The sequence below is a fragment of the Chelonia mydas genome, chromosome 15 (genome assembly GCF_015237465.2).
Source record: "Chelonia mydas isolate rCheMyd1 chromosome 15, rCheMyd1.pri.v2, whole genome shotgun sequence".
Lineage (NCBI taxonomy): Eukaryota > Metazoa > Chordata > Testudines > Cheloniidae > Chelonia > Chelonia mydas.
The window spans coordinates 15,984,791-16,001,545 of NC_057856.1; the positions used below are offsets into that span (position 1 = coordinate 15,984,791).

The window sequence follows — 16,755 nt, forward strand, 5'->3', positions numbered from 1 at the left end:
CTATATTTAGCCTATATCAGGAGAGCCTATTTCTAATAACTTTTCAATTTGTAAATGTCAGTGATTTTAAGATTGCTTATGATTTAAATCTTTCATTAACTTTTTAACATACCTCAATGAAAGAGTCACCTTTAACTCTGTCATTGCCACATGGGGACTGCCCCTGCAAAAAAAAACAAAAAAAAACAAAAAAAAAAAAACAGAGCAGAGTCCAATGTACTTGGGCTGATTGCCTGCTGTGAAATTGGGCTTAAGGGCAGGCACTTGAGCCTTATACAGGGCGAGACAGCTGCTGGTGGGTTTGGCAGATGATTGCAGGCATTGTGGGGAATTAGAAGGCCCTTAAAGGGCCCTGAGTCCATAGGCCCTCCGCCTTCTGAGAAAACAAAAACCTCCAGGCAAGAGGTGCTGGGAAATCAGGAAGACAGATCCTCAGGTAGGAAGGGCTGTGCCCAGTTTGGGACTGAGGTGAAAGAAATTAACTTCAAAGGAGGACTGACCCTTCAGAAGAAGGGTCTGGGCCCAGCTCAAACTGGGATGAAGATTTTGTAGATTGGAGGTCTATTTTGATTGACTTTGTTCAGGACCTAATACACTGGACCCCAGAAAGGGAATGTTTTGAATATCTGGGTACTGTGGGTTTTTAAAGGGGTCTGAAGTGAAGGGGATAGTGAAGCAGGCCTTAGCAGAGCCATGCTTGGCCAGCAGGGGGTCCCTGAGGGCAGGCAAGCCCATTTACAGTCACAAACAGGGCTACCTGTTGCTTCTTATGGTCTTGTGTTAATGGCAGTGTTTTCTTGCGGGCGTACGGTCAATGTTGTCCAGGAAGAGCCTTTTGCTCAAGTATGTACCCAGCACCTATGGAATCTTTACTTCTCTCAAAGACTTCTTGGGGAAGGAAGGGTTGGGAGGGGTTGTTCCAAGGGCTGTCTTGCTACGCTGCCAGGTAACTGGTTGATTCTCTATCTTTCTTTGTGCAGTTTATTTGTATTTTTTTACTTGTATTCAATTTTGTTTTTCTTTCCAGTTTTCTGACTCAGCAGGCTATGTGGGATTTGCTAATCTGCCCAACCAGGTCCACAGGAAGTCTGTAAAGAAGGGCTTTGAATTCACTCTAATGGTGGTTGGTAGGTAGTTTTCTTTAATTGCTTGAGTGTTAAAATATATTGTCTTGCACATCTGGGGCTTGTCTACAGCAACCGCTAGTTTGCCGCAAGCTGAGGTGTAAATCTGCCTCACAATAAAGCTAGCTACTCCCTCTAGGTAGCCGTGTGGACCCCGCTGATGCGTACTAACAGTTTCTTGGTGTGCTTTGATTTACTCCTGTTTCAAAGCGGGCTAGATCAAAGCATGCTAAGGAACTGCTAGAACCAGTCAGCAGGTTGTGACACTTAGCATCTGGCAAGGTAGTGTGGGGGTAGATTTATACCCCAACTTGCTGCTCACTAACTGTTCATTTAGACAAGCCCTAAGTATGCACCTGTTCTTAATTAACTACTGTATTTGGTGTACTGAAGAACAAAGACTTTAACTAGTGTATGCTGTCAAATTAAATTCTGCCTATTTTGTGAAGTTGTTTGGGAGGGAGAATGCTCTAGTGGTTAGAGCATGGCTCAGAGCCAAGGATTCAGGTTTCTGTTCCTGCCTCTTCTAGTGTTTCTACCCCCAACTCATTGTTTGACGTTAGTGGTAGTCACTTAACCGGTCTTTGACCCGTTTCCCCATCTGAAAATGGGGATGTGCATGCACAGTGGTGTCTCGCCGTTGAAATGGGGATTCTATTCCTAGCTCTTCTCTTGCTTCCGCCCTGACTCACTGTGTGACGTTAAGGGTAATGTCTCTGATTAAATTTCCCCATGTGAAATTGGTGTTGTCTAACTGGAAGGAACTTTTAAGTGCAAAGTAATTTAAAAGTGGCTTGTTGAGTTATATTGGTATTTTCACCTTTTAGTTAAGCAAAAATCCTACAATTGCTTTTATAAAACCCAAATTACTCTCCTTTCGTTAAGAAGCTTTTTGAGATACTTGCCTTAATGTTATATATTATTGAGAAATTAGTAGGAGAAAGGAAATCGCATCTTTATCACGAAGTACAATATGTAACGTCTTAAAACAGCCTGTGTGCTGACAGCTGTAGCATTGACCAAAGATTATACAATAAATTAGTTTCAGCAGTTGTCTCCTACTTGTGGTTGTTGATCACTGTAGAACTTCTTATGTCTTGTAGTTCTTGATGACAAATACAAGATTTGCCCATCTAAAACTGGGTTAGCAACATCAACTGAAGCGTAGACAGCTTATGTTGGGTTTTCCTTTTCTTAAATGTTTATTGGCATATAATATACATGACCATTACAGATCACTTTAGCTTCCTGAAACAATTTATGTAGCAAAGATGAACTTGCAAACTCCATATGCTAGTTTTAGGGAGTTTCAGGTAAATTAAAGTGATCGTAAACTTTTAGAATTATAAAACTTTCCAAGTGAAGATCAAAAGATTCTCAGTGGCTTTCTTTAGTTCTTGCTATGTAGAATAAATATAGTCTGAATGCAAGGATGCTAAACTTGGTTGCCAGTTGTGCTTAACCTGGGCCTGGTCTACACTACCTGTTTCCTTCCCTGAGTGGTGTAGTTAAGCCAACCTAATCCCCAGTGTAGACAGTGCTAGGATGATGAAAGAATTCTTACATCGACCAGCTACCACCTCTTTGGGAGACAGATTATCTACGCTGATGGGAGAACCACTCCCATCAGTGAAGTGTAGTGTCTACATTGAAGTGCTACAGCGGTTTTAAAAAATAAAGCTGATTTGCATCTCTAGCTTAAGAAAACCTCAAAACTTACAAAAACGTGAATTCGAATGTCATGGCTTCTGATTTCATAAGTAAAAGAGAAAAGGTTTGAATACTTTGCCACTGTTTTGATTCAAGACTTGGAAGTGCTGTGGTGTAAAGGGGGTATTTTTATATATGTGATCATTGCAGTTGTGACCTTTTTGCTTGCACTGTTAAATCTAATAGAGTACATTTAGAATTTTCATGCATTCGTATATGTAAGCAAACACCAAAGATTTGTTTTTTCTTTAGCATTGCTTAGCTGAGTCTCTGATCTTTTTATCTTAAAAGATAGGGTGGACCCTGGCTGAACAAATTATTTTTACTCCACTACATAGGCTTGTGGGGTTACAGGGAGGCTGATAAGGAAGATGAAGGTATTTAATTACTTGAAATGATCTTGTTTGCAGGAGAATCTGGTTTGGGAAAATCCACCTTAATTAACAGTTTATTCCTGACTGATCTTTATCCAGAACGTTACATTCCTGGAGCTGCAGGTAAATTTGACTGTGTTCTTATTTAAGGCCCTACATCATTCAGTCCAAGCACACACCTCCAACCTTGTTTCCTTTCACATCCTCCCCACCATTATTCCTCCATTCTGACAATGACTTCAGCCATGAAGCCCACTTCGTTTTGCTTCCATGCCATTGATGCATGGAACAGCACTCCCAATCACTGTGGTTAAGCCACTCTGTTCTCATAATTTAAGGTTTGATGTCTCCCTCCTACAAACTCACTTCTGCTGTTACTATGAGTATAAACAAACCCCCAAACTCCATAAGTTGTCTATATGCCTAAACTGACCATGTGATTTTACTGTAATCCCCACTTCCTCCAGCTGATTGTTACCTTGCAGTGGTCATGTCTAAAATCTAGATTATAAACTCCTTAGGACAAAGAACTCCCTGTCTGTAAAGAACCTAGCACACTTCTTAAAGTTATAAAAATAAAACATTAAAAAATGATCATCACAGCATCATTACATGTGGCATACCACTGTTTCTCCACTCATGTTCTGGGTATTTCAGTTAATCATAGATTGTAGTTACACTTCTATTAGTTTATTTGGCATGTTTTTCTGAAGGACTCTGCATTACATAGCGGTGGAGGTGTAACTGGTTACAATACACTTTAAATAAATCTGGTACATGGGCATCTGTGGGGTTGAACAAGAGAAATACTAATGTTTAAAACATTATTTTATTATAGAGAAAATAGAGAGAACAGTCCAAATCGAAGCTTCTACAGTAGAGATTGAGGAGCGAGGAGTGAAACTCCGTTTAACAGTAGTTGATACACCAGGATATGGCGATGCCATTAACAGCCAGGACTGGTATGTCTGTTTTAGCCACCGGGATGAATCTTTAAATCCATCTCTGCTTATGGTGTTATATGTATATGTTAATCCTAGTGTTTTGTTCTCTCATTTTTATATGTATCTTGGTGATTCAGTGGATGGGAGTGGTCTTTGGAGAACAGTGTGTATTATTCCTGTATTTTGTGACATGCAAAGGGAAGCAACCACTTCATTGTTGTTTTTTTTAATAGCAATGTATTGTTATCTAGGGATCACAGTAGAGATTGTCTTCCTACTCCGTCCATATTTATTTGGAAAGAAAACACTTATAAAAATAGTCCGTAAATTTCTCATACTTTGTTCTTTTTCATAGGACTCTTCTTCCAAATAGTTTCTCTGATGTTTGGCAAATACAGAATCTGAAGTGTGGGAATGGAGGGACAGGGGAAAGGTGACAAATGTGGGGGGGTTGTAGAAGGAGGGTCAAGGGCTCCCTACATTGAGAGAGGTGCTAGAAGGGAGCTGTAGCCATGTGGTTGAAACTGGTTTAGTTAATTAGCATTTAGCTTAGTTTTGGATTCTTATTTACCCAAATAACTTCAATAGCACTGGATTCATGTATAAATCAAGTTTGAGTAGAATATTTGTCCTTTATCTCCTGCCTCCCCACTGCAAACACATCCCATAATAGATTAAAAAAAAATCTCTGAATTATGGACCAAATTCTTCCCTGATGTGACTCCAAATGAAGTTGGTTGGAATTATACAGTCAAATTAATCTCTAGGATATAATTACAGTCATTTTGTAGTGATGTAAGTCTTTCTGTACAGCTTGCTAATTTAGACTTATGCATAGGGTCCTACAAAATTCACAGTCCGTTTTGTTCAATTTCATGACCATCGGATTTTAAAAATTGTAAATTTCATGATTTCAGCTATTTAAATCTGAAATTTCGCTGTGTTGTAATTGTAGGGGTCCTGACCCAAAAAGGAATTGTGGGAGGGGTCGCAAGGTTATTGTAGTGGGGGTTGCGGTACTGCTACCTTTACTTCTGCAGCAGCACAGAAGTAAGGGTGGCAATACCATACTATGCCATCCTTACTTCTGCGCTGCTGGTGGTGGCAGTTCTGCCTTCATAGCTGGGCTCCAAGCCACCAGCCACCACTCTCCTGTGCTGCCTTCAGAGCTGGGCAGCTGAAGTAAGGGTGGCAATATTTCAACCCCCTAAAATACCCTTGTGACCCCCCCCTTCAATTCCCTTTTGGGTCGGGACCCCCAATTTGAGAAAAATGCTGGTCTCCCCCATGAAATCTGTATAGTATAATGTAAAAGCACACACAAGACCAGATTTCATGTGGGGAGACCAGATTTCACGTCCGTGATGCATTTTTCATGGCTGTGAATTTGGTAGGGCGCTACTCACACATTTTGATTAAGAAAGGAAGGATAGCTCCATCCTATTTTTAAAGAAGGAAGACTACCCCGTGGTAGCTGGATTTTAAATGAAAATGCAATATACTGGCACTGGTGAGCGGCATGCCAACTGGGGACTCTCAATTATTTATACATCCTATACAACTGGAGGCTAAGAATCCCTGGTAAAATTCATTTCTGTCAGCTATTTGTTTTTATGGTAAGGAAGCAGCACTAAACAGAAAAGAAACATTAAATAAGCAGATGACTTATTTACATATTATGCCACTGGAAATAAATAGTCATAAAATCAAGCTTTTGTGCAGGGGATAAACAGCTGATATAACTACAATTAACAAACACCACATTTAAAAATCTTGTGGTGTACATCGGACAAAATTTGAGATAATGGTGAAGAATATTGTTGGCAAACGGGTTTATTTTTTCCTGTCTATGGAGTGCTTTGCAAGAAGACCACTCTGAAATGGGAGTGATTAGCTTCTTTTACCATGTCTCTTACATGTGCTTGAAATTCACTGGATGAAGGGTCAAAAGTGTGGTGGTAGTGGTAATTGTATCTTCAGCTTCCTTGTCCTCAGTCTATGTTGTTAAACTAATTAAAACAGAAACTTCTGAATAACTGTAAAGTATCTTTTTGGACTGCAGTGCAGTCTTGCTCATTGTCAGTAATGTTGATTTGAGCTTCCTTTCGCTAGAATTAAGAGCTGTTAAGCCAGTGTATTGTGTTACAATGAGACCTTCCTGTTGATTGTGTTCTAATGCCCTTGTTTATTCTATTAAGATGTTTCTTAGAGACCAACATGTTCAGATTCTCCCCCACCCCTCCTTTTCTCAGTGCAGGCTTTCTAAGCAAGCTAGTTCCATGGGGAGTCAGACACATCTGAATAACTTAGTATAAAATTCTGTACTAGGTTTCCAGTGTAAATTCTCAGAACTCAAGCAGTGACTTCAGAGTATATGATAGAAGCAATTTTCCTGCAAAATAGCACTTGTGTATCTTTTGGAAGATGTACACAGTGAATTCTCACGTCTAATTTTTTTCCCTGTCCCCCATCCCTCCATAGTAAATTTTTAAAAATCTGTCTTGTCCTATCTAGGGAGCGAGTGGCAAGGCAGGAGTTCTGCAGAAAAGGACCTAGGGGTTACAGTGGATGAGAAGCTGGATATGAGTCAACAGTGTGCCCTTGTTGCCAAGAAGGCTAACGACATTTTGGGCTGTTTAAGTAGGAGCATTGCCAGCAGATCAAGGGACTTGATTATTCCCCTCTATTCGGCATTGGTGAGGCCTCATCTGGAGTACTGTGTCCAGTTTTGGGCCCCACATGCAAGAAGGATGTGGAAAAATTGGAGAGTGTCCAGCAGAGGGCAACAAAAATGATTAGGGGACTGGAGCACATGATCTATGAGGAGAGGCTGAGGGTACTGGGATTATTTATACTGCAGAAGAGAAGAATTAGGGGGGATTTGATAACTGCTTTCAACTACCTGAAAGGGGGTTCCAAAGAGGATGGATCTAGACTGTTCTCAGTGGTAGCAGATGACAGAACAAGGAGTAATGGTTTCAAGTTGCAGTGGGGGAGATTTAGGTTGGATATTAGGAAAACCTTTTCCACTAGGAGGGTGGTGAAGCACTGGAATGGGTTACCTAGGGAGGCAGTGGAATCTCCTTCCTTAGAGATTTTTAAGGTCAGGCTTGACAAAGCCCTGGCTGGGATGATTTAGTTGGGAATTGGTCCTGCTTTGAGTAGGGTGTTGGACTAGATGGCCTCCTGAGGTCCCTTCCAACCCTGATATTCTATGATTCTATGATCTAAATACAGAATCTTTATAAATGGTTGTGCACACACACAAGGAAACAGTATCCTTTGTAGAAATAGCTCACCAACCACTTTGGCCATTAAAACTTGTTTCATTGTGACAGAAGGAGTGGTAGTCAGAGCACACAGGATGTCCCTTGGCCTTTTCAGAAAGTCTTCACTAGGGCAGCTAGTATTGAATGGTTGTATGAAATGCAATGAAAATATTGAATGGTTGTATGAGATGCAATGAAAGTCAGCAAAGTAGCATGAGATTTCTGCCACATGGGTAATATTAACATTCTAGCAGTAATACACTGTATCTTCTTGACTAGGTATCCCACCCAACTGCCTCTGCTTTCTGCCCTTGGATTCACTGAAGGGACAAATTCAAGAGTTTGTATTTCAAAGAGCAAGACAGGGACATCTTATATGTGTTTCCCATGCTAGGAGGAACAATGACAATTAGTGGGAGTTGGGAGGAGGTAGTCAGTAGCAGCCTGTGGACAGGAAAGGGCAGTCCTAGGAGGTGGGGGAAATGAATAAGAAAATAGATATTCTCCCACTTCTATAAATTTATTTCTGAAATGTGCATGTTAGTGTTGTTTGCAAAGCATTTTTAAACAGCTGTAAGAGGAGATTGGATCTCAAGTAGGGTGGCATTCTTTTAGTCTAATGTAAACTTGTAGTTGGATGTGAATGACCATTCTGGTTCTGGAGTGTGGCATTGTTGTGGCTGCTGCTGCTACCAGTTGCTTGATTGAGGCATATCTGGATGATAACATGGGTCTTAGTGATGGAAGGTCAGGAATGCACAGCAGATCTGCTATGCAGAAGTGCATGGGAGACGTGGAGGAAACATGTAGCATCCCTCATCATAGAGGACATATGGGATTTTTGTAAGGAATATGAAGAGGATTTGGTGACACTTTATACAAAGGCTACATTTATAAAGTGTTAATGTTTTAATAAATGATTAATTGTTACAGATTTAGTCCAATGGGTGCTTATAAAGTTGGTTTATAACCATGTGTAGCACCTTCGACTGAAGTCCTTTTAACATGTATAATGCATGCTATTCATGGTTATGACATCTACTGTCACTTTGTAAACTATTGTAGGCGAAGTTGGTAGCACCACCTATACTTAAGGTTGCCTGACACTTCCTATTGTAAGTCCCTGTTTTCAGTTGCTTATAACTTTGCCAAATTGTAACCTTTCAGGCTGAGATTTTTCATTCCAGGTGTATGACTTAGGTTGAAGGCTTTGGAAAGTTTCAGCAAAAAGGGTTCATCCCTTTCCGAGAGCCAGATTAGGAAAAAATACATTGTTTTGCCCATGTTAAAAAAAACAAAAAAACAGCTGTAATAATTATTTTTGTTGTGAATCCATAGTGTCCTCCATACTTTTGAGCAGGGGCTTGAAATTTAGCAAGGGGGGTTGCCTTTTGTTGTTTCTGTGGGAAAAATTGCCCAAATTAGAAGTTACAAGCCTTTGAAAAATCGCAATCTGGGGAGGGAGATGGGTGTTGTAAGACAGAGTTGGGGAGAAGACTGGGTCTTGGACTGGGAGCCAGATATTAAGTGTGTTGGGGAAGAGAAGGGAGATGATGTTGGGTTGAGGAGCTGGAGGAGGAGAAGAGACAAGACTGGGACTGGATTTGCACAGGTTGGAGAGGACAAGACAGAGGTGGTCAGGCTTGGGGGTTACAGAGCATAAGGGTTTGCAACTACTAGAGATCACTTTCCTCCAGAACCTGGGATGGAACCCAAGATTTCTGATTCTGGTGTCATCAAATGTCTGTGAAGCCCTCTGGCAAAGCATATATCTCACCTTCATCTAGTTACTGGTCTACATAGAGGATGCCACTCTACTACTGCTGCTAGTTACTCCATTAGCTCAAGTGGCAGAGGTCTGTGCTGTGGATCTAAAAACTCCAACTCTGGTGATGACCCATGTGATCATATGATGGAGTGTATTTTCTTTAGTTTGCTATTTTAGAAACCTCGGGAGGTACATACAAAAAACTTTGTTGGAAGAACATTAAGATTGGAAAGTCAAGCTCTCAAAAGTTAGGAAGGTCCAGGATTAACACCTGTGGAACCTTAATCTAACTCCGTTGTACAAATTCATTGATAGTCTTTGATCACATTCTGGTTTAATTTATATGAACTTTAATGATATATGCACACACAAATGAGGATAAAACGAACTACTGAACAGCTGTGCATTCAGTGAACACAATTCATCCTGTGCACTCAATGCAGCAGGCCCCTGGTGGGAAAAAACTGTGATAATGCATATGCTCTAGGGGAGTGAATGAAGGTTGTAGACAGTCTTAATTCTGGCACTTCCTAACTTTTGAGTGCTTCACTTTGGAACCTTAAGACTCTTTTAACATTGTTTTTTGTATGTAATTTATAAATATATCCTTAATCTGAAGTGTGACGGAGGATTCTTTATGGCAGTTTCAGAATCCTGACAAGACAAGGGTGCTCTAGTTCCTAAACATAACTAAATGCAGCCTTTGCAGCTTATTGCACTGCATGCAGTCTCCCTCAGTCCTGGCTTGGACTAGGCAGTCATCAAAGGGGCTGCTGACAACAATATAGCGACCCAACTCACTTGTTAGATACAGGTATTCAGTATATTTTCTTTGTTTCATCTTTGTCCCAGTGTGACAGGTCACTTTTCAGTAGAGCTTACTGGTTTGCTGATAGTTATCAGTTCTGTTGTTCCTGGCTTTTGTGAGGCTGAATTTGTGGTTTTTGGCAGCTCAGGTTTATTTTTCATTTTTCCCGAATGAACTCTTTAATGTAATGATTTCGTTGTTTGCCGTTATGGTACATAGTACAGGATATGCTGTCTTCTAAGTAAAATGATATCATAGTGGTGCAAAGCCAGGTGTTTCCCGGAAATCAGAAGGTGCCATACACTAATGCCACGTTTATAGGAAAAATTACAGCAGTTAGGACTATAAAACTGCACGTAAACGAATTACATTGCCAGAGAAACTTGTAACCAGGGGTGTTTTCCCATTGTTTGTACTGTACTTGGTTTCTGTCCTAATATTCGTGTCTCTTCAATCTCATTATTTTTCACCAACTAAAGGGAGTTTTGTTTAAAAGATCAACAGCAACATAAAATGTATTGTCCTCTTTCAACATGTCTGGGTACTACAAATGCTAGAACTTAAAAATGAGTTTTAGCAAGCAAATACTGAAGTTTCACAAAAGTAATTTTTTAAGACACTCCTCTGCTCTTTTAAGGTTAGGCTTGACAAAGCCCTGGCTGGGATGATTTAGTTGGGGATTGGTCCTGCTTTGAGCAGGGGGTTGGGCTGGATGACCTCCTGAGGTGCCTTCCAACCCTGATATTCTATGATTCTGTACTTTCTTTCTTTCCCTACAACAAAATATATAACCAGTGAAGTACAAATGAGAGAGACAATAGAAATATGCATGTTAATTCTGTTACTAATATCACTGACCTATAGAAGGTATCAGTTTACAGATGGGTTCTCCGTGGATTGTGCAAGAAAGGAGACGCCTACATCTTCCATGTATTTCCAGGTCACTGTGGTTTCAGTTTTGAAGGCGTATCACAGTATATTTGAGGCGTCTCTTCTGCTTGCATTTCAATACAAACCTGAAACTCCTATTGTAACCTAGGTTTTACAGTAACATAAATAATAAGACATTCAAGAAATGCCCATCAAATGCCAGGTAAACAGATATGTATGAGAGTTAATCAGTAAATCAAAAAGCTTAAAACTTGCTAATAATTCTATTTCTGTGTGTATAAAAACGTGACTGAGCTGGCGGGGGGAGAATGCTCTCAATGAGAAGTCTGTCTTGGCCCTGGTTACTTCAAGTCCCTCATATCATGTTTTAGGTTGTTATAATGATATTTTCAGGCTTAAGGTTAGATGTCACTCTCCAACAATTCAGTAAACTTTTTCTGTGGATGTTAGTTCTATCTAGGGATGTAAATACCGTTTAAAAATTTAACCGTTTAAACAATTACAAATATGTCATTTAAATGGTTAATTGGTTAAGTGGTTGGGGTTGATCCCACTGGCCGGTGCGGCTGAGGCTGATGGGACTGGGGCTGCTCCAGCTGGGCCCACTGCAGCCCGGAGTTAACAGTTAAGGTGGGTTAATGGGTAAGACTATTGCTTACCAGTTAACCTTTTACATCCCTAATTATATCCCTTATGCTTGTTTGTTATAGCTAAGACATGTAGACCGAGATAATCTCTTCTGCTTCTGTGAGCAAAAGGGAATAAAAATGTTCGGGTGATAGTTGAGGACAGCACCATCTTGACAGTGTCATTCTGTCCCTCTTTCTCCTAAGTCAGAGTTGAAGCTCTATATGAGGGTAAGGCAGACAGTGAAAGGGGATATGCCCTGGGGCTATTCTTCTGGATGACCTGAGTGAAGTTAGAATCCCTTTGTACCAACACTTGCACAGCTATAACAGATTTGCCAGTGGTAGCAAAATGTCCTTCCAAGAGGTGGAACAGGCTAAGAGGGCAGTGTACAGGGGCTATACCTCACCACAGATTCTGTGCCTTCAGTCTGATCAGATGCTCAGGATCCTTAGGGTTGAAAGCAAGAAAACCTCCCTGTTACAGTCTACATTTGCAACAGGCAATGATTGTCTAACCCCCACTCTTTTGCCCTCCCCCAACTTGCTGTCCACCTTCATTCTCCTTATACTTAACTTCTCCCTCCCTTTGTCTCTCCCTGCTTTCTCACTGTTGTCTTCCTTTCTAACTCCTCGAACCCCACCTCCCACTCCCCCTTCAACAACAGAAAAATCACATTTAAAGTTAATCTAAGTGGGGAAAAAGTGAATGGTAAATTTAAAATGTATCCATGACACAAAGTATCTGCTTAATCTTATGTTTGTATCCTCTGGGCTCCCTTGCCTCTCTCCCCTCTCTTCATTGTTTGTTGCTGTCACACCAAACTTATTTAAATTGTTAACACTTGGGAGCAAGGAATGTCTTTTTTTTAAAATTTTTTGTGAGGCATCTAGTACACATTGGGGTGTTCAAAAACAACAAATCTGCTTGGTAGTACATGCATCTTTTTTTTTTTTTTTTAAAAGCCATAATTTTATTTTTCACCCACTGTTTGTGATATCAGTTAACATATCAGACGTAGGTTGACATTCCATTACTTCCTTCCAATGCATATTTTAAATTGCCTTGAGATAAGTAAGAATTTGCCAACATAAGGATGGTGGCAAAAATAGCTTAATAAATCACATGATGTTTGAGCACATGTCTTTCAAATATATTTAGACTGAATTCAAGCAGACTAAAATACCAGAATTTTTATAGGTAACTATAGAAACCTGATTCTAAGGTCGGGGTTGTCAAACTGCTAATCAAGAGGATATCCTGGCTATGCCATTTGTCAGCGGGTTTAAAACAAACAAAAAAACCCACCCTATGTTCCTGTCTTTGTCTTGTCTCACCATTGAGTTTGTCTCTGAACTTGCCGTTAACCTTTTCACCCAACAGAAGTGAATTTAAAGTTGCTCCAGAGATAAGTAGTTAGGGGGCAGGCTGTTGTGTATCACACACACTGAACAGTTTTTAAAATTCATCGTCAAAAAAGTGCTCCACAAGAGACAGTATTAGGAAACTTTTTTCAGAATAGCAGCCGTGTTAGTCTGTATTCGCAAAAAGAAAAGGAGTACTTGTGGCACCTTAGAGACTAACCAATTTATTTGAGCATAAGCTTTTGTGAGCTACATGCATCCGATGAAGTGAGCTGTAGCTCACAAAAGCTTATGCTCAAATAAATTGGTTAGTCTCTAAGGTGCCACAAGTCCTCCTTTTCTTATTAGGAAACTGAATCCTTCTATTCAGAAGGGTTAATCAGAGCACACATTCCTTCTTTGCTCCTCCCTTCGCTGTCACAAATTATTAAAAACCAAAAACATAGAGCCTGTATAAGAAGCCTCTGTTTCTTCCTACCACAGCTTCAAAACAATCATCCATTATATTGACAATCAGTTTGAAAGATACCTTCACGACGAGAGTGGTCTGAACAGGCGTCACATTATAGACAACAGAGTCCACTGCTGTTTTTACTTCATATCACCCTTTGGGCATGGGTAAGAAAATAAATACTTATATTTTAGGGTGTTTTATCCTTAGCATGCATTTGGTAACTTCCCTGTCTTGGAGACTAACCTTAATGTTAATGGAGTTACTTCCCAAGTTGTCAGTTAGCCAACTCAATTAAAACAGGCTTTGAGTTTAATGACCTCCTCCTGCTTTGTCTTATTCCGGTAGGAATTTAATACGGAGGAGTAAATATTCTCAGAAACACAAAAGCTGGTAATATGCATATTATTGAGATGGAAACTTTAATTACAATTCAACCCTTACATGAGCAGCTCAGTAGATAAGTGCTCCAAGTCATTTAAAGTTACAGGACAGATTGTTTACATAGATACCTTGAATTAAGGGCTACTTATATATTGTTAGTACAAGTGCAATAATCCTGATACTTGCCACTTAATATGTATGTTTAATAGTCCCTTAGATTTAATTTGTTTTTGTTGTATTTTTTTCCTACTTGTAGGCTGAAGCCTTTAGATGTAGAGTTCATGAAAGCTCTTCATGGAAAAGTCAACATTGTCCCTGTGATTGCCAAGGCTGACACTCTGACACTGAAGGAGAGAGAGAGGCTGAAGAGAAGGGTAAATATAACACCCAAGTGTCAGAAAAATGTGGACCAGCACAGGGCTGGAGCCAGATAAAAATAAACCCAGGTTGAACACCATTAGCTGAATCACAGAACATTTCAGACATAGGACTGAACTGTCACCTAGTGTAAATCAGCTCCACTGAAGTCATTGGCACTACACTAAATTACCCCAGATGAGCATCTGGCCCACAGTGTAGAAATGATCAAGGGGAAGTGTGTGTCCCCCAAAAGGTTATTGCAGCACTTCCCTGTGATTTTAAAGTGTGTTATCAAGATGTGTTCTCTAACCTCATTGCTATTAAAAGAAGCATGTCTCCCTGCATCAGTTTTTAATAGGACACTTATTTGTTCGCATGAATGTCAGGATGTACTTAGGGCTGTACTGGAGAAGGAAGTTTTCCAGACAGAGCTGATAATGTAAATCTTTCAGTGTTCAAAGATTTACCTACCTTATTTAATACTGTTTGCCAAGACTTTCCAAGAGTTGATTTTCCAGCCAGTAGGCTGCTAGGGTGTGTTTTACAGTGCCATAGTTTGAGTAGAAAGCTCCTAAAAACATACAAAAAAATTCAGGAGAATTTTTGCTCCTTGTGTAGTTGGGAACACTGGCATTTTGAGCATCTACGTGAATGTTTTCCAGGACTCCTTCAGAATGGGTTCTGGATCTTTTTTTCCAGGTTTTTTGGTTTTATCTGTTTTCTCTGTAAGATGGACCAAGGGTTTGTCTTGACTAGGAAAAGTGGTTAAGTTTAGATCAGGCTTAACTAGCACATGTTAGCTAAATCCAACCACTATTCCTTGTCACTACAAACCCCAAACCATTAATGGGGAGAGAGAGAGAGAGAGTCTCACAAAATGGCCTGTCATAGCACTGTACTCTCCATAAATCTAGGTAGCCAGATTTGCTTTTAATTAAAGTAAAAAGGAAACTTGTGGGGAGAAGTCTTGTCTAAGCCTTTGGACTTTTAAATACTATAGTTTTGTAGAAAAAAACAAACCAACCCTCTAAGACATATCTGGTTGTACGACTTACACCAGCGTTAGCCCTGCTTGTGTGCACTAGGGGTGGCTGGTGAGTGAGAGGAGTTTATTATCTGTTTAGTGTGTTCCTTTGGGAGCTTTCTTTTTATGTAAACGATATTTGATCTTTAAACTAATTTGACTTTTCAGCATGTTTACCCTGGCCCATTAGATGAGCTCTGTGGAGCCAATTTTCGGGCATCGTCACCTGAGTTAAAGTTTCCAGTTCTTCATTTGGCAGCAGGCTGACTGCTTAAGGAGTTAAAATTTGGGTGCCCAAATACAGATTTGGGTGTGTAATGTTAAAGTATTCTTTGAAATTACAAAGTAGATTCAATGCTAAAATGATTATTCTGCTCCCGTTTATATTTCAACTGAAATTTAAACTGACATAAAAGCAGAGGTTCTGCATGCATGCTCCTTTCTCCAAAAGCAACAACTCTCTTTTTAAACATAGCTGGATGTATGCCAACCAGGTTTCAGTAGTTGCTAGGACTGTCATTCAGTCATTGCTGTCAGTATCCTGGATTGAACATCCTCTCTTTATAGCGCTCCTTTCCTCTACTGTTTGGTGATCTCCCTTTTAGTGTCCAGCATCACATAGCATGCATGTGATGTGGCATTCATTATGAGGTAATGGCAGAGAGGGTATTACCAGCAGCGGTTGCAGTGAAATACAGACAGCAAGCAAACCTATTTCCTGATCTTCCTTAAATTGGATTGCATGGCTTTCAGCATAACCCCTAAGTGACTTTAGATTGAGGTTTCGTGGTAAATATATATTTTATTGCAATACCAGCAAATAGAGGCAAGTCCTAGCACAACTATCCTATATTGAATGGATGTAAATTAATGAAACCTCTCTTGATCATATTCCTTTCACATCAATCTAAATTTAATTCAACCTTCCCAGTTTGTAGCATAACATAGTTTTAATAAACAAATCTTATAAAATACCTTGATTTATATTGAAGGGCATTGTTATTACAGCAATGTCTTGTCTTACCATAAAAACATAAGAGGCACCTAAACTGTTGCCAGTTATGGTGTGGTTAAGAAGATAAACAACTTTTAATTATTTTTGGTCTACTGGCAAAGGTCAGTACAAATGGTTTAACTAAGTAAAATGTGTAATGTGGTTCCAAAGCTTTGAAAGTCTAGCTAGTGTATATTGTTCTAACTAAAAGCATCTCAGTTACAAAATCTCTTATCAGGAATAAGAATCAAAATTTGCCTTTGCTGGAGCGGCTTTGATATTGTTTTAGATGTCTCTGCCATTTGGCGATTAATCTAAGGTAGTGTTTTTGTTTTGCTTCTTTGAACCAAGCTAAAAGATCAGTTGTGGTGCTTGTGAAGGAAACCCAGCTTGGAGTAATTCCTGTTTTGTCTTGCTGGAATTCAAAGTTGTGGTTTTTTTTTTTTTAAGAAACTCTTGAGTGGGAAGAACTGCAAGGCGGTTTCACAAGCTGTGCCATGCAAAACCACTAAGGAAACCTGCTCAAAAGAATGATTTCATGAGAGGGGAACTAGTATTTTGACTTCTTAAATTTCCCATGGGAATGCTAATCTGTAGGAACACAGAACCCCCTGAGGCCAATAAAACTGAGATTTCAAGACGCAAAATGCTGTTTCATTGTTG

General features: G+C 39.8%; 1 protein-coding gene across 6 annotated transcripts in view; it reads left to right on the plus strand.

Moving 5' to 3' along the window:
• The window catches only part of LOC102943831 (septin-2), a 92,690-nt gene that overhangs the window by 41,198 nt on the left and 34,737 nt on the right, over positions 1 to 16,755 (plus strand). For all 6 annotated transcript variants that reach the window (XM_043529828.1, XM_043529825.1, XM_007054938.4 and 3 more), the window contains exons 3-7: positions 1,028 to 1,127; positions 3,245 to 3,331; positions 4,047 to 4,170; positions 13,363 to 13,497; positions 13,971 to 14,088. In XM_043529828.1, coding sequence (XP_043385763.1) covers positions 1,028 to 1,127; positions 3,245 to 3,331; positions 4,047 to 4,170; positions 13,363 to 13,497; positions 13,971 to 14,088 — 564 coding nt within the window. The remainder of the gene's footprint in view (positions 1 to 1,027; positions 1,128 to 3,244; positions 3,332 to 4,046; positions 4,171 to 13,362; positions 13,498 to 13,970; positions 14,089 to 16,755) is intronic.